The following is a 25,546-nucleotide window of genomic DNA, read 5'->3' as shown; positions in this document are numbered from 1 at the left end:
CTCTAACAGCAATTACACAGAAGCCCCTGAGACGGACCCTGGCAATTCTCGGCTCAGGCCAAGGCTGTGGCTCTGAGTCCCCACGCACCGTTCCTTAAACTTCCATCGCCTGCAATCGAAAGCCAAGGACGAGTGCAGTTGCCAGAAGAGGCAAATAGTTGAAGGTGGAACTTTGGGGCCCCCCACCAAGAAACGTAAGTCATTTTATTTATGCGTCTGGCCTGCTTCGGATAAATGAAAGCTTAATGTTTGTGAGCTGGACTATGCATGTCTGGTACTTTTAGCATTGGTGGGTGGAGGGATTTTATTTTATCCTCTTTGGGGAAAAACATAAAGTCCCAGACTTCATCCATAGTTCCAGTTACAGCAGTGGCTGGTCTTCTCAACAATTGCTGGAAAGTTCCCTTGAAAGAGTCATACGTGGAACGGAACATAGGCAGAAGATCAGAGGCTGAGGTGGGTGCCTGTCCTGTGCCCTGTGGCTTTGATAGACATTTTCAATCCCTCACATTCTATGTGTCTCTTACACAAACATGTGGAAAAGAAATAGAATCTGAATGATTTTTCAAAGTAGCTGGAGTCTTTTTCACAGGGAAAGCTGTTCTAAAGAGTATTGCTGTGGGCAGAAATGGAGGGTCTGACAAGTGTCTTCAGCTGCTTAGCAGCCTCTCGAAGATGCAAGTTTATTCTGGTGAGCACAAGTGAGGGATGGCATTTCGAAGAAAAGCAGCGTAGCAGCAAAGGCAGCTACTGTAGACATGACCGAGAAGTGGCAAAGATTTGGAATATAACACTTTGCTATTGATTGTATCCAATCATTTTCAGTTTTGCACAATTTATGAAAAATAAGGCTGGGCCTGTGGAGAGCAGAACAAGGTCCTTCCCCGTTCTGCCTCAAGCTGCAGAGCTCTGCCTGGGGAGGGGCCCCGCCTCCCGTCCCTGCCCGTGCCCAGGATGTGGCCACCAAGGTCGTGACTGCCCTAGACCGGCCAAATTCAGCGATAATAAGACCGTCTGGGAGGAATGAGAGTCCGCTCTGGGAATCTGTAGTGGATCTGAAGTGGGCTGTTAAGAGGTTTGTGGGTTGCAGGCTCAGCCCGTGCAGGGAACCATCTCTCACAGGCTTTCATTCTTTTCTGTCCTTCACCCCTAGACTCTGACCTCATTGCAGCGGCTGAAGTGTAGAACTGCCCACACAAAGCCAGGCAAGCAGGTGATACGCCGAGCCCGCCCGAGGTGGTCTGCAGGGCGGAAGGCCCCTGCATCCTCACTTCCCAGGCCAACGTCTGGGCCCCCAGATCCCCCTTTACCCAAGGTTCAGTGTGGCCTCAGCCATGTGATTTGTGTATCCCAGGGAACTTCAAGGCAGTGGATGATTTTCTAAATGTGGCTCAAGGTGTCTACAGGGAATGGGCAGGTGTCTCCTTACTCTTTATTTTTAAAGATTTTATTTATGTGTGAGAGAGAGAAGGGAGTGCATGAGCAGAGGGGAGAGGCAGAGGTTGAGGGAGAAGCAGACTCCCCACTGAGCTGGAGCCTGATGCAGGACTGGATCCCAGGACCCTGAGATCATGACCTGAGCGGAAGGCAAATGCTTAACTGACTGAGCCACCCAGGGAGAACTTCTTTCCTTCTACCCTCTTGGGTTCTGTGACTGGCCTAAGAATTTAAGTGACACAAGACAGACTAGCAGGAGAAAAGCATACAAGTACATTTTTACATGTACATGGGAATCTTCAGCAGGAAGATGAAGACCCCAAGAAGCCATTAGGTCCAGAAGCTTACACACAGTTTTACACAAAGATAAGCTGGGGATGGGACCTGACAGAGGGGCTTGGGCTGGGGCAGTAAACTGTGGGACAGTCCTTGGGAGAGATCCAGGGTAATTTAATGGAAGGTCAGGTTATCTTAGTAGGTTTGTTTGTACAGATCCATTCCAGCGTGGATGCCCCAGTCTTCAGTGATAAGAATGTTCTTCTCTTCCCCGTGCAGGGAGGGTACCTTTCTCGGTGGCAGTGCTGGGACCTGCATTATGTAGAAGGGGGAGGTGAGAGAGCTCTCCCTGCATCTGCTGCTCCTCATTGGCCTCCAGTTCAAAAGAATCAGTATGTTAGAGTGGCACCGTTGGGGGGGGGGGGCGTGTTCTGTGCCCCTTCAGTGACGGTCTTGTAATTTCATGCTTGACGATAGAATTTGAACTTTTCACATCTGCGTCTGCAGGGAAGCTGAGATAAACCAAGGGGAGACCACTCATCAGTGGGAGAAGCCCTTCTCCGTACAGTTCTTTCCATCGTGTGATGAATCCAATTCAGTGTGGCCTCTCGGACTCTGCTCCCATAAAGGGGACTGGGGCTTGCACAGCTCATGCTAATCTACAATTCAGATTCTCCTGTGCTCCTGCCATTGAACTGCGTTTCCTTGGCCATCAGCTCTTGGGGCAGAGAGTATACGTGGCCTGTACCTGCTGACAAAACCTCTGTGTTATTGTCCCGAGTCCCTATGGCAGTGATGGCTTATTAGTGCAAGACAAAACTCCAAAATAAATCACGGTCCAATCATTTACTTTAACAAAAGATTTATTTGAAACAGATTTGTGCAGACATATACCAGTCAACAGGATTGATCAAAGCCACAAATCACTACGTTTTTCCAAAACCTCTAAAAATACAAGTAAATGCCCTTCATTTGTATTCACTCCAGGAGGGAACCCAGCTCCGCTATAATGTGCTGCTGTAATTTAACAACCAGAGGACATTAATAGGACGTGAAAATGGTAACACTTCGAGAGAGAGGGAACAAAAAACCCCACACTCCATAGACGCGCTCACTACTCTGCTGGGAGCCAATTAAACGTGCCCCCACAGCCCCGCTTCCCTCTGCATAACCAGATTAAAACCTCCCTGTCGCAAACAATATTTAAGCAATCTGAGCACAGATGTGACAGCAGACAGGAGGGCACATGGCTTTGCTTGCATGGGAAAGACACCACAAAGATGCTGCATTCAAACAGCAATTCAGTGACCTGCAGGAAGGATGAGGCACCGGCTGCAGACCTGGGCTGCAGACCTGGCTGCTCCTGGCAGAGCCCTGTGCGCCCCACCCCTGCAGCTGGCCGGGCTGCAGCTGGTAGCGGGGCCCTTCAGAGGGAGGCTCCTGGGAAGCAGCAGGCACACTTCCGAACTCAGCAGTCACTGGCAACGCGGGAGAAGGACGGCGGAGGAATGCGCGTGTCAGCACACACACTGATTTCATTAATGAAAAACCCGAAAAGCATCTACTTGTGCAGGGATCTTGTGGGAAGCAGAGAAACCCTATGACAGGGCAGATTTTCTTTTTTCCACGTTTTAATTGGTGTTTACTGATCCACCCGCAGGTGCATGGCTGTCCTTACGGATGACTGGGTCCAGTGCCATTGGAAGTGAGTTCACAGCCTCATCTCCAGGCTGTCTCCCTCCTTCTGGCCCCTTCTCTGCCATACAGAAGAGCTTGCCTACAAAAGGCTCTTGATAAGCCCTCTCGACCCCTTGGGTTCCTGGGCAGGGTTATTTGGATAGCGCTATTACCTCAACTTTCTTCTTCCTATTTCTGTCATAAATCAAAGCCACCTGACACTTTGTTCCTGACTTTTAAAAGGAACAGGTCTCCTTTCTTTCTTTAGCCAGGTCAGAAGAAATGCCGATGGGCTAATCTTGTGAGCATGTTTTTCTTGGTCTGGAGCCTGAGAGAAAGAGCAGAGTGGATGTCTCTAAGGCAACTAGGGCAAGAGATTGTCATTGAAACCGAGCCAGCCCGGGTGTAAAAGAATCACTCTTTTGTCTCCCCTCAGTCAGGGGAGCAGAGGTGTTTGTCAGAGTTAACAGCTCTGGATTATGCTTAGGGTGGGGTAACAGGGTGAGCTCGCCCTTCTTTTCTGCCCCCTTTTGTTTCACAGCTTCTCAACCCTGTGTTGGCTCCATATAGCCTTTTCTTCCCGTTGAAGACGGCATGCCGGTTTGCCACACTCAGACCCAACAAGCTAAGAGAGAGCTTTCAACAGACTGCCAGTGGAGGCTTGGCAGTCAATGCAGCTCTTGTAATGTCAAAGGAAATGTGTACTTTGGGACAATGTGGGATGCCGAGAAAAAAATAAACAGAGAGTATGACACATTAAGGTAGAGTATTTCACGTCTATTCCTTTTGGGGATACTTATTAATATATTCTGGAGACCTCAAACTCTCACCTCTACAACCCACTAGAAACCTTTGTCACCATCCTCGTTGCCTCTGAGGATGGGAAAGTGGTCAGGATGAGGCTAAATAATCTCCCCCAAGGCTATACTGAGACCAGCAACTGTCTTGGGCCAATGGAGAACCAGCAACAAAGCCCACTGATGTGTGCTTTCCCTTTGAGGAGGGAGCGCTTTCTTTCACTATCCTCATCACTACTAAAATTGCTAATACAAGATTTGGTATGGAGAAAGCATTCAACGAATGTGATAGGGGATGCCATCCTTTACCTTGACCTGATAAACTCCTTTGTTTGCCAGGTTATTATTTCAGGCTCTACTTAACCACAGTTTCCCTGTTCCCATTTTTTATGGACCCCAGGAGATGAAGTCTACATTTCAAATGCTGAGGCTGAATCACTCCTTGAATTACCTTGGGACAATGACTCTTGGTAGTAAGCCAAAAGCCAGCTGGAATGTGTGCACTTCCTTCACATGTTCAAGACGAAAGACTACCTTACCCTCTAGCAGAGTTTTGCAAACATCCTATTCAACTTATGGTCTAAAACATAAACCTCTAGAAACGGAAACAGGATAGAAAATTCTCTTTAAAAAAAATGAGATAAAGGGTCATTGTTATAACAAATGGAGATTACAGACTCTAGCTTTCTTTTAAAAATTCAATTGTTAAGCCTATAATATATATGTCTATATGCATTTTCAGACATTAGTTACTCATACTCATTTTTTTTTTTGCATTTCATTGCTTCTTGACAAGTTATCACTGATTTTCACTGCCAGCTCCTTACAGCAAGACCTGCAGCCTTGTCAAAGAAAAGAAAACGTCAACAGAGTTCCCAGCCATGCTCTGCCAAAACTCAGGTTCATATTTTAGGATATTACTCCACGAATATTAAAGCAACAGCATCTCCCTTCTCCAAAGCATGGGTTTTGTATGCTCTACCGATCCCCTCCCTAGATGATCACACGTGTGCTGGGAGATGGGTGAACATAACACTGGTCAAGAAGTCCTGAACATTCTGCAGAGACAAAAGGTGGACACATCAGCCACACCCCCCAAATTATGATCACGCCCATTCTGGTTAGCAATGAAGTGCTAATCTGGGCAACCAGGCAGAAATGGTTGGTCCATTCTGTTTCCCTACCCTGCGTTTTTAACGTGCTGGAAGTTTTCACGGCCACCCTTGCTGGGGTGCCGGGACGTAGGGGAACTCAGAGAGACGCGCATGCGATGGCTGCTCTCTTCCTTCTGCAGACTCAGCCAGAACGGAGCACACATTCAAGAATTGGCAATCTGTGTATGACACCAGGCCGAGGCTGGGCCTCTGTGGATCCTGCTGTTTTAGCCCAATCCAGAGGCCGGCTCTAGAGTGCTGACCAAGTATGACCTGCCAGCCTGCATGTCACTTACCATGTGGCAGAGTGACAAGTCCCATGTGGCGTTTCCACTGAGCTGACAGCTAGAGTACGCAACTTACTCCAGTCCACCCTGCTCCCTGGGGAGGGGCTTGTGTGACACTCTGACCTCAATTTGAAGACAGGACAAATGACACAGCCCCCGAGTTGGCCACAGCTAACTGTCATACATCGCACAGATTGACAGCTGCTCCTCCTTGAAGCCCAATTTAGTCATTTACCAGATAGCTTAATCATATACGAGAATTAATAGAAAGGTATTCCATCTAATGCTTCCTTCTGTGTACATATTTCAGTATTGCAAACACTGTTTAGTCTGGTTCTCAAAAGAATTGGAATATAGACTTCAGTCTCAGAAAATGTGACTGCATTTAACATAAAAAACACATTTAACATAAAAAAAAACAAAATAAAAAACAAAAAGCCCAAAACAAAACATATACATGCTGTAATCTGAAAATCTAAATCAGAAGGTTTTAAATTTAAGAAAGACCTAAGTGTCAGACAAAAAATGAGTTTTAGTTCCCCTTTCCAGAAGGCTTAGTCCCAAATGAAACCATTTAGTCGGGATGCCTACCACACAGTTGATTCAAATTTTTGTTTCTCCTCTGTATTTAGGACATCATCTCTCTGGGTATCCAATACAGACCTAAACCTCTGTGTATTGTAATTCCAGGCACATTTTTTTAGGGGAGGGGGTTGTAATTCCTGCATGACAGTCTCAGCGATTCATTTTGCTGAGTGCTCTAGTATTTAAAAATGGCTTACCACCTCGGGCAGGAAGGAATGGCAATTTTCTAAGCCTCACCTGTTCAATTCATTGTTCTGCTTCCCCGTAAGCCCTCCCTGGATCGTGGTCACTTTATAAGTAAAGGATTAGTTTTTTCAGTCAATGCAAATCATACTTTAAGTTATTACAATGCCAAATAAGATGTGGATGCTCCAAAAATGAAGGATGAGGAAGCAAAGTGCACTATTGTTTTATTTCCCAATTTAGCACAGCCATCCCCAGAAGAACTGTGCCGTTTTAAGTAGTAACAGCTGCCCAGAAGTATTTATGTTAAGCCATCCAAAAATCTGGTTTGGCAACCAAAGCGGAGAGGAGAGAATGTGCCTCCAGGCTGGCCATTTATTAAGGGCTCCAGGTGCTCACATTCATGCCTGAGGGCACACTAGTTCTATCCAAATTTAGAAGGTGGGACTCCACAGTTTGGAAAGTCAGTGACGCAGCACTTCTCCTCCTGTCTTAGACTCGGGACACTTTATTTTCAGAGGTACTCGTATCTACCACTGACGATAAGGAAGGACACCTCATCCATATAGAAACGTTTGGAATTCTTTCCAATTAAAACTGCATGTCAATGTCTTGCCTAGCCTCCTGCACGTATGATCACAACTGCCTGGGCTTCATTTCAGTTTCTACCGAGGAGATGTGGCTAAGGCGTCCTCTGTGTCCTCCTCCCGCGGTCTCCGAGTTCCTTGCCTCTTGCCTTCCCCTTTGATGGTCATCTTCCTCCACCAGCCTCAAGGGCCCCTACGCTCCCACTGGGTTCACTCCTCCTCCTCTCTGACTTTAGAGTCACAGAGGGACAGACGTGTCCCTTCGCTGGGGAGACACACTAAACTAATTCACTGGTTTCCCCACAGTGAAGATCCAAAATGGGCTCTGAATTCCCGAGAAAACAAGTGTGGTCTGACTTAAGCGATGCCCAAGGTCCAGTGGTCTGGAGGTCGGGAAATGCGTACTGAGAGCCCGATCAGAGCAGGCGTGCACTGCCCTGCAGGCTTCCCTGTCCTCGGAAAGAGGCAGGTCAACACTGGAGTCTGGGCGGGATAGCTATGCTTCTTCTCTTTAGTTAGTGGAGGGGAAAGGGCGGTGGCAGAAGCGATTGCTCGCATCCACATGTGAATCTGTGCTAGGACAAGACGGGGAGCACATCTGGGCTGGTTGCCCACCGGCTGCCATGCACGGAGCACAGCGCCCGCCATGCGCACGGTCTGCGATGAGGGAAGCCCGGACAGCCCCGGAGGCACCTGCGTGCTGGGGATGGGGCCACGGGGTTCAAATAAGCGCTCTCACCCCGATGACAGACATGGCTGTGATTTCACCGCAATCAAGAGATTTATGCCAACTTCAGACAAACAAAACAGGAATCAAAGTGAGACATCAAGCTGCCTGCCGTGAGGCTCATGTGCTGCCTGGCGGACTCCATCGGTGAGTCAAGAACGCAGGAGCGAGCGTGCCCCTGCTCCGAGTCCACAAGACGGGTTTCTCACGCAACATAAAACTCTCTTACCTTTCTCCCAGACCAACTAGTACTGATGTTTAAATATTGGTGAAACGTAACGCTTTTAATTTCACACCTCACAGAGCAGAGCTGAATGCTTCATAATAACATACACAGAAGTTAGGCCAAGCGCTGCCGACGAACTGGAAGGGATCGGAATGGCTTCCCCTGCGGAATCTACTCCAGGTTTGCGAGGGAAGGGGCATCTAACAAACTGGTTGGCTAAGGCCACAGAAATGTGTTTCGTGGTGTTTTGGCTGCTGACACCAGTCTCTTCCGACAGAGATGTGTTAACACTGGGTGCAACAAACTGCATCTCTTTCCTGGGACCCGTCAGGACAATTCATGTCTCATTTCTTCCTCAATTTCTTTTTGGTGGTGTCATAAGCGCGGACTATCTCTTCCTGAGTAACGGCTCCATGCTCTTCTTGAGAGAAGGCGTACCCATCTGCAGGAGGAGCACACACAGGGCTCGGTTAAGAGGACCATTGAGGGAGCGCGCTGCGTTTAGAAAAAATGTTTTTGTGGGCGACAGGCAGCTGACCTCTGCCATGCACTGGGCTCACCAGCCTCGGGGAGGTGGGGACCCGGACAGACAGACCTGTGGCTCAGAAGGGAAACATGGGCAGAGTGTGGGGTCGGGCAGGACCAGGCCTGACCAGACAGGGCCTGACTGGTTCTGGCTGCTGATGCCCGATGCTGGGGTGGGAGGGATTCAGGGGGCAGCCTCCCTGCAGCTGAGCTCAGCCCGGGGAAGCATAAACAGTGGGTCACTGGTCTGTGTCTGTACTTTCCCAGCACCAATCAAGAGGAGAGGCGACTTGCTCTGCTGCAGAAGTGTCCCAAGCTGCCTGAAGCTACAGGCTGGCTGGGTAATTTATGAAGCCGTAAACATGCCAGGGAACACACACACAACGCTAGTGGTGAAAACTGGCAATGTGCACGTGATGCTTGGAGCATTCCTGCTTTTAAGTTGGACTGATTTGGACTGCTAATAAGAAATTACAGTGGGTTTATTCTTGTGTAAATAAAGAAAAGATCGCAAGATAAAGTCAAGAGGCTACAGGGCCGCAGAAAGACTGGCTCTTACAATCAGTTCCAATAATAATAAGAATAATACTAGCAGCAGCTGCCAACAATTAGTAAAAGCTATGTGTATCAGGCCTGTTCTATGTACTATACACAAACAGCTCATTCATTCCCCCCAATGGCCCTATGAGACAGCTGATGGTATTCTTCCCATTTCACGGATGGGGAAACTGAGGCACTGGGTCACAGACCTAGTGAGTCGCAGAACTGAGAGCCAAACCCAGGCAGTGCTTCTGTAGGACCAACATTCTTTCTGCATCTCTAGTTCTAAGAGAGGTTTAGCATTCAAAAGCCCAAGGGTCCTTCCCACCAAAGGAGCATTTACAAGACTCTCTCTCTGTTGGCAAATCTTTCTGGGCCAGGGCTAAGAAAACGTCCTACAGCTGGATTAGACGTTCTGACCAAAAGACCACACAGTGAAATGTCTGAAAAGGGTGAATCCCATCCATGTGTATACATGACTTGTCAATGGATGTGTTAGTCCACTGTCACATTCTTTAAAGGAGAACAAGAAGTCAGAAATTGTGCCCACGTATCACCTCCTGGATTGCTAATTATTTTACTCGGACACTTGGCTTACAAAGGAAAGTTTCGGAACTATAAAGACACCTAACAGCAATGTATAACACAGCTGTGGTGGGGCTGGAAGAGGAAGAGGCTCCGACAGAGGATGTGCAGGGTGATTCTGTACTCTGCATATGCTCGTAAACCAGAGTGTCTGACCCTGGGCTGGCTTCCCAGCTCTCCTGGCCACCGCCTGAGAAAACCCCATAGCTCAGGAGGGCCACCCTGGGAGGCGAGGGCTTGTCAGCACAGGTGGCCTGCAAGGCAACTGAAGACACGGGCTAGGTAGCAGGGGTGGGTGGGAGTGTAGGAAGAACTAGGGAAGGATAAGCACAGAAAGGAATCTTCCCCGGAGATCTTCATCTACTGGCTCACCTCCATCTCTACCAGAACCAAATCCACAAACCAAAAGATGGCACCATGTGGCAGCCATGGCACAGCAGCCCCTGGCCAGGGTGAGCCCCATCTGGCAGAGGCCGATATTCTGGGGCTGGAATGCGGGGCACAGGCCTATAGAGGGGGGCCCTGGGGGTGCTGGGTGCAGGGCCCCTGAATGTCCTTTGATGGCTTTCCGACACCACGAGGCTTCAGAGGCTTCGAGGGATCCGAAGAGGAAATGCCTCTTCTCTCCTTTGTTCCTCTGACAGCTTTTAGATTTCCCTGTGCCTGGTCAGGGAAGCCCAGGGAGAGGGGGAGATGAGCAGATGTCCTGTGTCCGCCCTCTGAGGTGGGTGCCCCTCTAGCACAAAGTGTTTTTTTTTTACTGCAGTCCTAGGCCAGACGCCTTTCCCTGGCATGTCTCAAAGCACAATCTAGCAAACAACACTGGCTCCTCCAGTCGCAGGCTGTGCTCTGTGGTCACTGTGGATAGTTTTTATTCTGCGCTCTTCTAAAGGGAACATTTCCAGTAAACACCTGATGCTTTCCTGTGGGGGCCACGTGGCAGTCCGTGGCCCGCCGTGCCAACCCGGGTGGACACTCCTCAGCCCGGCAGAAGTGGCTCCGGCCCAGTGGGGGCGCCCTGCAAGTGCTCTTCATGAGCCTTTCTGGTGGCAGGCCCATGACTCTTGAGCTCTCCACCCTGAAGGCGGCTTTCTCCATCTGCTCTGCTTTCATCTTGGATCCTGGCACCCAGGGCCTGAGGCAAGAAAGGTGGTTCTAATCCTTGCTTGGCAGTGACTTGGCCATGGGACCATGGATTTTTTAATTTCTCCGAGTGTCCTTAGTTCACTGTTCTGTAATATAAAGGGCCTGGACCAGGTGAGGTCGAAGTTCCCTCAGAGCTCCAACCCCCTAAATGGGTGCCCAGCTTTTCCAAGGCTAACTATACCCAGGCCACAGAACCCTCTCCTTCATTCAGGGCCAATTCACACTCAGCACCAAGGGAGGAAGCCTCTACCTTCATACCAGTGAAGAAGGGAAACTGGTGCAACAACCCATCCAAACAGAACAACTGCTGTCTGTCTTTTTTGATGGGCTTTTTGGAGGGAGGGTCCTGGTGGAGAGGAAGAAATGCAGGGGACTTGTTGAGACACACAAAAAAACACGTTTGGGAGTGTCCTTTGGGGAAAGGTATCAGCATTTGGAACAGTCTAGTCCTTGTTCAAGTAGAAGGAGCAAAAGTCGTTTTCATTCACATCCTGCCTCTGCCTACTGGGATAGAATAGAGCATGTAGCTGTAAGGCTTCTGTGGCTTGTATTTGTCTCACTGGTACAAGGGCCTTCTGGTGGGATTCCTCAGCCACTCCAGACTGGGAAGGGCTTGCAGGTGTCCATCTGAGAGGACCTTCCCAATAGCAGTTTCTTCTCCTGGGATGAGCTGAACATCCAGAAGTTACTACCAAAAGGCTTGTGCCAGCAGTTCCCATTGGTTGCATCTACCATCATGTTTCCAGAATGTTATGCACTAAGACTTTCTTCACTAGGCTTTCTTAGCCACAGCAGAGACTTAAAGTGAACTCTGCAACTCAAAAAGAAAAGGAGGATGGCTTGGTAGGGTTATCCTGGGGCAGGGGTATCTCACTGGTTCAGATACAGTATTTTCCTTTCAGAAAGCAGGCCTGCTAGAAGTTAGGGCTGTAATGGGAAAACTTTAGTGGAACAACAGACTATAACCACCCAAATAGCCTCCTCCTGTCCAGCCAGCACCCCTCAGCCTGACAAAGACAACCACCATCAGGTCACCAGCTTCTACCTGGTGAACATTTAGATACCATTTGTATCCAAATGGGGAACTCAGAGGAAGCCTCCAGCTCTTAGCCTTTCCCACTTTCATTTGTCTTTCAGGAAGTCCTGGCAGCCATAAAGTAGTGATGGGGCCTAGGGAAAGCCCTGGATGGACCCAACTTCTGAACTTCCCTGGGCTGACTTCCCAGTGCATCTGCTTCCTACATGCTCAGCAGTAGCCAGAATCTTGGAGCAGAACGAGATAGGTGAAAGGACGCAGAGGGGTAGCCGAGTGTCTTAGTTGTTTTGTTCTCCCCAAAGAACACTTGGTGAAGTCCATAAAATCATGTCATTATTCCCCCATTATTTTGGAATAAAACTCCTCTTTTTTTGTTTGTTTTTGCTTTTAATAAAACTCCTCTTAAATAGCTCTGATAACATCTTCATGAGAGTAGAAGTTTCCTGAGAAAAAGATTCCTAAAAGCAACAGAAATGATGGGGCGACCATGAGGACAACAAGGAAATGAGACTATAGGAAATGCTGATCTCAGTTAAAAATACTGTGTGTTGGTGGCCTGTAAGGAACTCAAAAATGCTGCCAAGATGAGAGTTTTCCTTCCAGTTTCCTAGGAAGACAGGCCCAGGACAGCGGAGGACAGACCCAGGAGGGATAGCTAGGCAGAGGCTGAGAGGAGAACACAGAACATCTCATAGGCCAGGGCCACTTCTCATTGCTCCATGGCCTTCTCTAGTTATTTCTGACAGAATGTTTGGTTAGTGATTGGTTTTTTACTATTAGTTGGTGGGTGTTTTTAAAATGTGGTGAGGGACTCCTGGGTGACTCAGTTGGTTAAGCATTTGTCTTCAGACCAGGTCATGATCTCAGGGTCCTGGGATCGAGTTCCAGGGCTCGCTGTTCAGCCAGGAGTCTGCTTCTCCCTCTCCCTCTGCCTCTGTGCTTTCCCTTCCCTCTCTCTCTTGCTGTCAGATAAATAAGTGAAATCTTAAAAAAAATAAAATGTGGTGTGACTTTAGAGGCTTTTTATTTCTTATACTCATTGATTATCAATTTCTTTTGTCCTTCAAAATCCTGAGTTAAGAAAAATTTTTTAGTAGTTGCTTCAAGACATTTTATGACTCTCTCACAAAAGTTCTTACTCAGTCTTTGATCTCAATATATGTACCTTATATATTCTTTCTAGGGTTATTCTGAAATATTTGTTAGGGAAGCAGCAGGGCTCCATGGTATGAACCCCACCGTTTACAGAATCGGTACTCATTTTCTCTGTGCCTGCTATAGAGAAGGTGCTTTACACACACCATCCTGAAGCCTCACAAAGACTGTGTAAGATGTGTATTATTTTTTTTTCCTTTTAGATGTATATTATTAGATTTCCTTTTTCCCGCACTGGAGGAAAGTTTAGAGAAATATGTATGTCACCCAAAGTTACTCAACTAGTGGCAAAAAAACCCACCAGTAATACCTCACATTTATTGGACTCTATATTGTCAGGTACTATTCTAGGCACTTGGTATAAATGTTCTAATTTAATTCTCTCAAAAAACTCAGTTCTTACATCTTCTCCATTTTACAGATACAGAAACAGAGAGGTTAACTTACCTAAGTTCACAAAAAAGTGACAGAGCTGAGGCAAGACCCCCAGGCAGCCCTGCTCCAGAAGCAGGCCCCACAGACTTACTCCCTGGACACTGGATCAGAGAGATCATGGCTATGACCCAGATCGCTGGGCCTTGTGGGGCCTGTTACTATGCTGACCTGAGTCTGCAGGTGCTCTCAGGGCTGATACCACCTACTCCCTGGGACGGGACACAAAGTACGTGGGATGCCATATGGAGTTGGTCTCTGTCATGTTGATATTCCAAGTGGGAAAGTGAGGAGAGGGAGTCCATCCCTTTCCTTCCTCTGTGAGAAAGTCTGTGAAGATCTATTGATGGGTAGAGCTCAACTGAGCCTGATATAGACCCCTCAGTACTTGTACTATGGATACAATGATTCTTTACTTCTCCTAAACCATTCCTGTTTCCTTCTGAACACCTCAGGAAAAGAAGAGAAAGCAGGAAGCAGTGTTGTTGAAGAGAAGAGATGCAATGTGAGAGAGAGGGGGCGCTGGAAAAAGAAGCAGGAGTTGGAGGGGCAGAAGCAGGTGACAGATGTTGTGCCAACAGGCCTCACCTTGAGGAAGGTAGGTGACTGCCTCCCAAAGGACACCTGTGCTAACAACGCCCCTCTGCAGGGAGCCAAGTGGCTGAATTGCTGAAATGGCCCCACAATCCCCCTGAGCTCTGCCACCCATCTCTTTTCATGGCCTCCTGCCCCCTCCCCTGGGGTCTGGTGCATTCCCACTGTCCCTGGCTTGGGTCTGGACCCTTCAGCAGAAATCAGGCCTGGCCTCCACTGTCAAGTGGGGGCACCAATGCTGGACTCAGGGCAGCCTTCCTGGGAAATGTACAGAGATTTTTTTCCCCAGTGGTTGTCATTGTTTTAATTAATAAGCTAATATTAAGTAAGACAGTGCATATTGCTATCTTTGGGGCCAATAATTCAAAAGTAAGATCACTTCAGCCCTAGTTCAAAATCCTATTGGGAGGCTGACAGAAGGATCTCGACCACATCAAGATTTTAAGTTTCAGGATTTTATCATTCAGGCATTTGATGGGGTCCTAGGGAATTACCTACACTCAAGCTGCACTTGCCTTGGGCCAAACACACAAATTCCACCTCCAAGTGTGGGGCTCTGGCTGGACAGCGGTCTCCATCCCTATCAGCACCAGCAAGCCTTAACGAAGCCATCGCCTTCCCTGAGTGGCTGGGGTCAGGCTGACCAAAATGTGGTGCGGGTACTTACGGGGAACACACTGCTGGATGGAGCCTCCCCGGAAGAGAGTGGGGGGCGTCTTCCTGCTGAGCCTCTTCAGGAGGCGGTCACGTTCATTCATCCTGTGGGTAGATCAAACACAGTGAGTCCCGGCTCACATGAACACCTCTCAAAGGGCCTCACCCAGTGACTTTAGTTTGCAAAATAAATCAGGGGGAGAAAGGCTTCCTCATGTCAAGGAAAATGTCCAGTTTGGTGAACAGCTCTATTATTTACGGTAGATGCTATCTTGACACCTTGAGTGCACTACTCCCTCTTCTAAGAGGCGCTCTGTTTCCAGTCTGTCCTGTACGTAACGGCTCTCCACATTGCCTTCCTCTTAATTGAAGTGCACTACAAGTGCACTTTTATACCAGGCACACCCTTGGCTTTCCAGAACACTTCTGTGAGCAGTGATCTCTTTCTATGGTCAATGTCTTAATGCCTCTGTTTCACCTGCAGCCGCCTCTTCCCAAGCCAACAGCTGTACCAGGGTGAGAGCCTTGGGTCCCCAGCAAGAGACTTTTTTCTGCAAAACCTGATTGTTAATTTTGAAACAGTGAAAATCAAGGTGAGTCTTTTTGGAAAACACAAGGATTAGGAGCTCTTCTTGCCTTTCCTGAAATGATTCCCTGCAAGTTTGCTGCCCCTGTAAGAACTATGGAACACAGCTGTTGTTTATTCCTATATAGCAAAAGGGGGGGCGGGGTACTTTAAAATTGCCCAGGTAGGCCACAGGTCTTTGTTTTCTTATCATTACAATGTCACTTGTTCCAGGAGATTCCTGGAGTGTTGGAATTTGCCAATGCCTTCTGATAAGGGCTAAAGTGTATTCCTCCCCAATTCATACGTTGAAGTCTTAACCCCCAGTTAGTTACCTAGAATGGGACTGTATTTGGGATGGGATCTTTATTTTTTAAAAAATATTTAATTAATTTATTTATTTATTTATTTATTTATTTGAGAGAGAGAGAGAGAGAGAGAGAGAAGACAAGTAGGGAGAAGAGGAAGAAGCAGGCTCCCCATGAGCAGAGAGATCAATGTGGGGCTTGATCCCAGGACCCCGGGGTCATGACCTGACCTGAAGGCAGAAGCTTAACCAACTGAGCCACCCAGGCACCCCAAGAGATGAAATCTTTAATAAGGTGATTAAGTTAAATGAGGTCACTAGGGTGGGTCTTCATCTAATAGGACTGGTACCCTCTTAGGGAGAGGAGATTAGGACACAGACACCCACAGAAGGAAGACCATATGAAGACAAAGCAGGCAGCCATCTACTAGGGGAGGAGCCTCAGAAGGAACCAACACTGCCAACACCTTGATCTTAGAATGCCAGTCTCCAGAAGAGTGAGAAAAGAAACTCCTGCTAAGCCATTCAGTCTGTGGTGCTTTGCGATGATGGCAGCCTTAGCAGACAAATCCACCCCTGACGGGTTGTTTGTCCGTGAAAGCACAGAAGCTGTGGTTGTCTGCTGACCTGAGCACCTCCCCCAGTACCCTGTCTTATGGGTTTTGAGCCTGAGAAGGATGGTCTCCTGACCAGAGTCCACTTCACAGCAACCTCAAGGGCCTTGAAAGAAGAACAGGGCCCAAGGTATTCTCAATAGTTTTCGAGCTAAAGTTCGCTTTGCACTTGCGTTGCCAGAAGAGAGCATTTTTCTGATTATGCTGGTTGAAAGGACAACATTTAACTCATCACCAATTAGAGGTAAGCCTCAACTAGCTAAGCTTGGCAAAATGTTTGATGGATGATGAGGAAAAACACTTTTTTCTATCCGTTCACACTGGCTTTCCCTTCTCTCTCATGCCTTTTCTTCCATGGGCCGATTAATCTCACTGGCCCTGCTGAGCAACTGCCCCAGACAGCAGGCAGAGAGGAGCCGATGAACAAGGACAAGCCCGTTAGCGTGCCCTGTGCTGACCCTCTGTGAGCTCACTGCCCCCTGACAGGCTGGTACCCCCTGCACTGGCTACTTTTAGGACATGAGGGGAGGGTAATGAAGGGCTGTCCTCCCTGTCTGACCCAGCTCTGGCCAGGATTCCTCAATGGAAGGCACTGCCAAGGCTCTGCCCAGGGCATTAAGGTGGGGCTCCTGAGGGCTGAGCCGCAGCTCTGGAGGGCACACTTCCCAGCCAGGTTGTGGTAAGGGAAAGGAATTCCCTCCCCAGGAACCTAGTGCACAGACGCAGCCTAGGCTCTGCTCTCATACCCCTCCTCTGCTCTGGCCATCCTCATCCCTCCATGCTTAGGTCCAGAAGCTCTGCCTTGCTGTGGGGCGAATGAGAACTTCACAGGACCACACAAGTGGGAAATCACACATCTTGGTCCCTCAGTGGGCAGGTAAGGAAACAGAGACTGAGCTGTTCCAAATACAAAGGTCACAGGATGCTTTGCTGGCTGTGTTCTTGCCCCTGCCTCTGTGCTAGGCAGATGTCCCTAATTCCCATGTGAAATACTATATGCTTTTCTTTTTTTTTTTATAATGAAACACTCCAAACACAGAAACTAATACAGCAAAGGTCCACCGACCTGCTCAGCTTTAGCAAATGGTAGTTCCACTGCTTGACCCCTTGTTTTAAAGGGACCCACTCTTTCCTCCAGCCCTTCCTTCCATGTGGCAAAGGGTCCATAGGGTCAAGGAGACATGTTCACCAAGCCCATGCCTGTCACCTGGCCCAGGTATTTGGGACATCAGAAGTCTCTGTGGAGTGATGCCTCTCCAAGTTAGTTATCTAAGGCTAACCTGACCTCCTCACTAGCTCTATCCTCATAAGAGCAGATCCTACAGCCAGTGTACACACTCCTCAGCTTGTGGGTGGCCAATGAGTGTTTTTTTGCATGGGGTGTGTATGGATGGAGATGTCCAAACACATGTGCGCAAACCCCTCTCAGTGCAGGACAGAGCTGGGGTTGGAAGAGAGGGTGGGGGGAACAGCACAGCTAACTATTCTCCATGCCACCACTTTCTGGCTCCAATCCCAAAGGATCTGGGAATCACAAAGCACCACCCTCTTTATGAAGGTATATTGATCAAGGTATATGGCTATTTGTTAGCTTGACTTGTAACTTTCACACACTCAGACACAGACGTGGTACTTGGTCTCTATTTGCACTCTTGCACCAAGTCCTGTCCTGGTTGTGGGAACTACTTCACATTTTTTTCTAAGTGTATTTATTTTGTTAGTAATCTCTACACCCAATGTGTATCTTGAACTCATGACCTTGAGATCAAGAGTCACAGACTCCTCCGACCAAGCCAGCCAGGCACCCCTACTTCAAATTTTAACAAAAATAAAATATCAAATATGAAGTCCCTTATATTCCTCCCAGATCCCATTCTTTTCCCTTCTATTATAATATGGTTAGAAATAATCTTCTGTGTTTCATACTTTTGTTTTACATATATATGCTACACAACTAATACTTATGTTCTAAAATACGTCTAACTGGTGTCATTTATTTTATGCTTCTCGTGTATCATTTTTCTTCGTGCCTTCTTTTTTCCTATCTTATATTCTTTTTAATTATCTCCGCATTTACAGAACTAGTTCTTTGCAGGTAATCTTTTTCCTTCTAGATAATTTTCTAATTACTCTGTCTTTGGTGTTTTGCAGTTTCATTACAACATTTAGTGTGACTAGGTGTAGATTTGTTTTTATATCCTGCTCAGCTTCTCAGACCTGGAAAGCCACTATAACTCAAAAGTTATCTTCATGTATGCAAAACATTCCCAATACTGACTGTGCCCCATTCTCTGTTTTTTCTTATGCAGGAGCTTCTTACATATAGAATTCTATCTTCCACATCACTGTATCTCCTCTACATTATCCATTTCCTTTCTTTCTTTAACTTTATTGAAACTATTATTCAGCTGACTGGCATGCTTTAATTTAGATTAATACCCTTTTCATGTTTATTTTCCAGACCCACCTGTTCTTACATACGGTCTTACTCTTGCTTTTTGATTTCTGTATCTTCTTTCTTCAGTATTTTATAGATTCTTTCAGACATTCCTTGCATCTCCAATGCTTTGGTGGAGAGGGGAAGCTAATAAATGTCTGCAGTATTCCATGACTCTCCTTCACTGTAGTTCATTTACTATATGTGTTCTAGTTATAAAATCATTCTTCAGAATGATTTCCTTTTGCCTCTGCCAGGATCCTATGGGTTACATCAATTTTTATATTAGCTTAGTTCCTGTAGCATTGGGAATAGTCTAAAATTGGACCTCATACATAAGCATAGGCTTCCAGTTTCTAGTGGATAAATCTTTCCTCCACATTGCTGCATTGTTAGTCTAATAGGTTAATTGTTCCTAGTTTCTATTTCATTAAAATAACAGCCCTATCAAATTTGCAGCTTTATGCATAGAGCTTTTTTCCATCTCACATGGGACTGAGGTTTTATCTCCTATCTCTACATTAATCTCTGAACCATCAGTCCCTGAGCCTTTTATACAGTCTGATACCTCTTCTTTGGCTTCATCTTCCTCTTAGCCTACTGGCTCTTATGTCTCTTCATTTTTGATACCTGGGTTTCTATGTGTTTCTTTTGAACTTGATTATGTATTAAAAGCCTTTCTTTGCTCATATTTCACTGAGAATTTCTATGCATCTGGAAAAGTCTTGAGTCAGCTCAGTCTACCATATTGACTTTATTTTTTTTAATTCTTTTTTTTACGATTTTATTTATTCATTCATGAGAGACAGAGAGAGAGAGAGGCAGAGACACAGGCAGAGGGAGAAGCAGGCTCCCTGCAGGGAGCACGATGCGGGACTCGATCCCAGGTCTCCAGGATCAGGCCCTGGGCCAAAGGCAGGCGCTAAACCACTGAGCCACCCCGGCTGCCCTACCATATTGACTTTACATGGTTTCTGTGAATAATGTATATATTTCCCTGACCTAATGACTGGAAAACATTATGGCTACAAAGAAAAAAATCACAGAACTATCCTTTCCAAGTCTTCCATGCTTACAAAAACCTTTTCTGGAGACCCTTAAAATAGCCACAAGTTTGACAAAGCTTAAGGTAATGAAAAGTGTCCTAGAGCTTATTAAACACTCTAGTGGAGATGTTTGTGAAACTGGCTTCTCTATGTGCTCCAATGATGAAATGTAAAGGAATATTATTTTCCCAATTTCTCTTTTTCTTCTTTGTGAAGGAAAAGAAGCGTCATGAATGAACATTACCAAAATTTCTCATGAACAATAATATTGAAAAAGCTCAAAATAGAAAGGGGTGATAAGAACATTTTCCCTTTATAGTATTCTATCATCTATATATGTTTTGGAAGCTATCTACTCACAAAGATATGGAAAAAAGGTAAAGGAAACACAATCAAATATTTGGTTAATTTTGAATAATGGAAAGAAGAATAAAAAGTACAAATTAAGATCGGGAAGGATAATCTAAATCTATGAGATTTTGGTTCAAAAAAAGGAGAGAGAATCCTTAAGAGAATACTGGCAAACTGAATTCAGCAGTATAATAAAGGGATTACACACCATGATCAAATGGGATTTATCCCAGCAATGCAAGGATGGTTCAATACACAGAAATCAATCAATGTAATATACCACACATTAACAGAATGATGGATCTCAATTGATGCAGAAAAAGCATTTGACAAAATTCAATACCCTTTCATGATAAAGATATTCAGCAAACTAAGAATATAAGGGAAATTAATCAACACAACACAAGCCACTTATGAGAGACCCATAGCTAACATCATACTCGGTGTGAAAGACTAAAAGCTACATATCTATAACCTGGAACAAGACAAAAGAAGCCTGCTTTCACCACTTCTATTTCAAAACATTTGTTGGAAGTTTTAATCAAGAAGTGGGGCAAAACTCCAATAGTCTTTTTTGCAAAAATGGAAAAGCTTATCCTAAGATTCATAGGGAACTGAAAGGGACACCCAGCTTGCCAAAATAATCTTGAAAAAGTAAGAACAAAGTTATAGGACTTAAATTTCCTTATTTCCAAACTTAACATAAAGCTATGATAATAAGAATAGTGGCAATGGCATAAAGATAGACAATCAAAAAAAAAAAAAAAAAAAGATAGACAATCAGTGTAATGTAATTAAGAGCCTAGAAATAAAGTCAAATATATCTATGGTCAATTGATTTTTGGCTGGGTTACCAAAATCATTTTATGAGGAAAGAATAGTCTGTTCAGCAAATGGTGTTGTGAACAACTGGATTTCCAAATCAAAAGAATGAGGTTGGGTCTTTACCTGCAATCATATACAAAAATTGACTAAATATGGATAAAAGAGTTAAACATAAGAGTTAAAACTATATAAATCTTAGAAGAAAACAGAGGAGTTGTTTAATCTTTATAAACAACTATTCATCTTTTTTAAAAAAGATTTTATTTATTTATTCACAAGAGACACAGAGAGGAGAGAGAAAGGCAGAGACATGGGCAGAGGGAGAAGCAGTTACTTTAATAACTGGTTTTATACCGGTACATTAGACATTAAGTTGCCACTTGTCAGGTGGCTAGTTTGGGGTTAGCCGCATATCCATGGGGCCAGTTGTGTGTCAGCTTTCTTTACTGGTATCTGAGTATTCTCATCATTGGATAGCTTTAATATCTTTATGGAAACTTAATTTTGGGCCTTTTGTCAATACGTAAAGATGTGTTTCTTCCTCAGAGCACTGAATAGTCAAAGATAGTAAATTGAGCTGTTAATGGATTTTATGTAAGTTACACATTCTTAATTTGGTCCTTGTAAATAGCACTAGGTAGGCCTTCTACCTGTAATACTCCAAGAGTTAAAGGCAGCAGAGGGGTTCAGAAAGAACATTTTTTTACAGTCAGTTAATTTACCATGTAAAATTGCTGTAAATGATAATGTGTACAGATTTTTTGTTCAAATATTCAATTGTAAACTTCTTGTTAAGACTGTTATGTTTCTATTGCTTTTGTATGGAATGATATTGCAAAAATAAAAAGAAAAGAACCTTAAAAAAAAAAAAACCTGAAACGGACTCCCCTATGGGAAGCCCAATGTGGGACTCGATCCCAGGACCCCAGGATCATGCCCTGAGCCAAAGGCAGATGCTCAACCTCTGAGCCACCCAGGCATCCCCACTATTCATCTTTATAACCTTGGACTTGATAACGGTTTCAGAGATATGACACCAAAAGCACAGGCAACAAAAGAAAAAATAAACTGTATTTCATCAAAATTAAAAACTTTTGCTCATCAAAGGACGTTATCAAGAAAGTAGAAAGGCAACCAGGAAATTAGAGAAAGTATTTGCAAAACACATATCTGATAAGGGCCTCGTATCCAGAACATATCAATGATCCCCAAAACTTAACAACAAAAAAGACAAACAACCCAATTAAAAAATGGGCAAAGGAGTTAAATAGACATTTATCCAAAGAGTAAATACGGTGGCCAACAAGCACATGGAAAGATATTTGTCATTAGTCATTAGGGAAATACAAATCAAAATCATGAAGAGAACTTAACATCTACTAGGGTGGCTATAATTAAAAAACAAACATAAAACAGAAAATAACAAGTATTGGAGACAAGGTAGAGAATTTGGATGCCCTGCACATTACTGGTGGGATTATAAAATGGTGCAGCCACTGTTCTTCAATAAATTCCACATAGAACACTGTATCACCCAGCCATTCCACTCCAATGTATACATCCAAAAAATTGAAAATGGTCTTAAATAGATACTTGTATACCAGTATCTATAGCAGCATTATTTACAACAGCTAAAAGATGAAAATAATCCAGATGCTTATCAACTGATGAATGGAAACAAACCGAGTATATTCCATGCAGTGGATTATTACTCATCCATGAAAAGGAACAGAGTACTGAGACATGGTACAACATGGATAAGCCTTGAAAACATCATGGTAAGTGCCAAACATTACAGTAAGAAGTCAAACTCCGAAGGCCATATATCACATGATTGTATGAAATGTCCAGAATTGATAAGTATGTAAAAAGAAATGAAGAGTAGTGGTTGCCAGGAACTATATTGTGGATAGGTGCAGGAAGAAAATGGGAAATGACTGTTTAAAGCACGTGAGGTTTCCTTTGGTGAAAATGTTCTGGAAGTAGACAGTGGTGATGGCTGTACAACATTGTAAATGTACTAAATGCCACTGAATTATACACTTTAAAATGGTAAGCATGAAAAATAAAATAAAATAAAATAAAATAAAATAAAATAAAATAAAATAGTAAGCATGAGGCACCTAGCTGGCTCAGTTGGTAGAGCATGAGACTCTTGTTATTGGGGTCATGAGTTCAAGCCCCATGCTGGGTGCAGAGATTGCAAAAAAAATAGTAAGTTTTACGCTATGTGAATTTTATCACAATTTTTAAAAAAGAAAATTCAATTAAATGAAAAAGAGAAGGAATGAGTCCTGAGCTGAAGTAAATTCCCTCCCATACCATGAACTGTTGCTAATGATGTGGGGGATGCTGGAGCTAATGTGTTTTCTTTGATTGTGTTCTATCCTAGCTGAAGTGTGCATGCCAACTGTGACTTATGGATACAAAAGCTGTATATTATGTACTTTCACCAAACGTACATGCAATCTTGGTGCCTCCCCAGTAATGATGGTGAAACCCAACCTCATGCAACTCCATCCAGACAGGCTCTGTTTAGAAGCCGACATATCTTAGAGGTGGTAGTGTCCTCCTGTTTCACAAAATGAGCAGTTTAGGAAGAAGCAGAGAGCTAAGAAGCATTATGTCAGGGAATAATAAACTCTTAATATCACATTTCTGTCAGAAGGCTATTCCTGCAAAAATCACACATGCATAACTGCCAAAGAGCAGGAACACGGAGAATATAGCAAATAATTGCAAATCTGTTTTTAGATCTTGTCAGGAGTTACAGCTGCTAGGAATCACAGCTGACATACAAAGCCAAAAACAAATAAGTATTTTTAGAAACTTATTTTTAAGTTACTGGACCATATTCAAAACAAATCTGACAGGTTCCTCAAGAAAAAAGCTAGTCTCCAAAGTTCCTTTTCCTTCAGGTGAGGCTAAACATCTACCAATCTATCAGACTACTGAAATTTTAACCTATTTTTAAGGATCCCTAGAGAATGAGATTTCATAGCCTTAATTGGTAACTTATTTTACGCCTTATAATCTGAACATCAAAAACTACGAACCTTATAGGCTCATGTACATTCCAGACCTACAAACGTTGCCTTAGTAAGAATAATGTAATGAGGGAAATAACAAGAATAAAAACAAAATAGGTTTTCTAGCTTAAGATTCCAATAAGATAGGAGTTATGACCCTGGAGCTAGGGGGCTTTTATAAATTCTGTTCCATTAGGTGGTAGTAAATCATTCTCCTTCTTTCTGCCAGTCCATACACATCTGCTTTTAAAACATGACTTCCTTTCATTTAGCAATTATGGTGCAATTATGTTGCACCTGTTATGTGTGAGATCCAGTGCTGTCCCTGAAGCTCATAGTCTCTGAAGTGACCTTGCCATGTAGATGTATATTATGGCAAAGGTGATGAGTGCCGTAATGGAGATTATATGGGCCTCAAAAGTGGTAAAACTGAGGAGTGATAACCCAGAGAAAGTTCAGGAAGGCTTCAAGAAGAATCAACACTGAAGCTGCATCCTGAACAATGGACAACTCCTTGTCGGTCATCCAGATGGAAACACAGAAGAACAGATTTAGTGGGAAAGACGATGAGTCCAGTTTTGGATGTCAGGCTTCAAATTACCTCTGACACATTCAGGAGGCCATGGAATATTGGGATCTAGAGAGATCCAAGCCAGAGATGCCATTTTGGATTCCTCAGCCTGTAGAAACCCACAAAGACTAGGCAGGGTGAGGAGGCACCATAAGGGGTGATTCCTAGAAGCACCAACATGCCATCTGAGTGTTCGGCCAGAGGGTCTGTTCTCTCAGGGACCAAGTCATACTGTCTTGGCATTCTTCACAGTACCCACCCTGGGCTGAGAACAGTGTGGTTAGATACATAAAGTTGCATTTGTGCTCTGTATTTACTGATTTGGGATGTCTTATTCTGTCTTTATTATCTTGTGTCTCCACAGCCTGATCCTGCCATCATTTGTCTCTCCATCTGTCACAATGCCCAACACTGGGTTAGCACACAGTGGGCTTTCCAGTAGCAGCCAAGATGAATTCCTCTATATTATTCTTTACAATTAACAGAATAGGGACATCATCCCAATTCTCTTCCAGAAGAGGAAAGCCCCTTCTAAACTCTAGACTGTGAGAAACAAAACCTAACAAAACAACTCCCTGGCCTTTACAGAGATAGGACATTGTGTTTTGTTAAGAATTCAGATTACATGGAACAGTTGAAAGACAGTCTGGCTGAGGACTCAAGGTTAACTAACTTAATACAAATTCCATTAAAAAAATAAAAGGATAGATCCCTCTTGTCTTCCCTGGTCTCAAGTCTCCTCTGACCACCACAACGAGGAACTAGAGGAAAGAAAGGCTTATGCTAGCAAGGAACTTATTTTCTTCTGTTCAAAGTTTTGGAAACGGGGTATGGGATAAGGGGTAAGTGGACTATTCCAGGTGTTAGAAGAAATGTCACTCTCTTACAGTGTGGGTTAGATGATTCCCTATAAAAAAGACAAGTTTGTCCTCAAAGGAGTTGTAGTACCAAATTAAGCAGTGAATTTGCAAGAGGAAACAGTAGATTCGCAGCCTCAAGATAGATGGGATCAGTCTGTTGACAACCACTCTGGGTCAGAACACAGGTGTTGCACGTAAGTCAACCCTGCTCTGCTGCTGGACAGAACTGTCTGGGAAGCCTTTAACAAAAAGAGGAGCAGAGGACATTGAAAAGATTTAAAAGCAAAAACAGATAACATGTGATCTTTTCTAATGTGTCTGCTAGCAGGAGTAATAAC

The 25,546-nt window shown here is 44.7% G+C and overlaps 1 protein-coding gene across 7 annotated transcripts in view; it reads right to left on the bottom strand.

Moving 5' to 3' along the window:
- Window positions 1–2,558: 2,558 nt before the first annotated feature.
- The window catches only part of LOC112918518 (phospholipid-transporting ATPase IB), a 579,220-nt gene continuing 556,232 nt past the window's right edge, over window positions 2,559–25,546 (bottom strand). For all 7 annotated transcript variants that reach the window (XM_072719837.1, XM_072719843.1, XM_072719842.1 and 4 more), the window contains exons 36-37: window positions 14,617–14,708; window positions 2,559–8,378 (exon numbers count right to left, since the gene is read on the bottom strand). In XM_072719837.1, the coding sequence (XP_072575938.1) occupies window positions 8,281–8,378; window positions 14,617–14,708 (190 nt within the window). In that variant the 3' untranslated portion in view covers window positions 2,559–8,280. The remainder of the gene's footprint in view (window positions 8,379–14,616; window positions 14,709–25,546) is intronic.

Source organism: Vulpes vulpes, chromosome 9, assembly GCF_048418805.1.
Source record: "Vulpes vulpes isolate BD-2025 chromosome 9, VulVul3, whole genome shotgun sequence".
In the NCBI taxonomy this organism is placed as follows: Eukaryota; Metazoa; Chordata; class Mammalia; order Carnivora; family Canidae; genus Vulpes; species Vulpes vulpes.
This window is presented reverse-complemented; position numbering and strand designations above follow the sequence as displayed.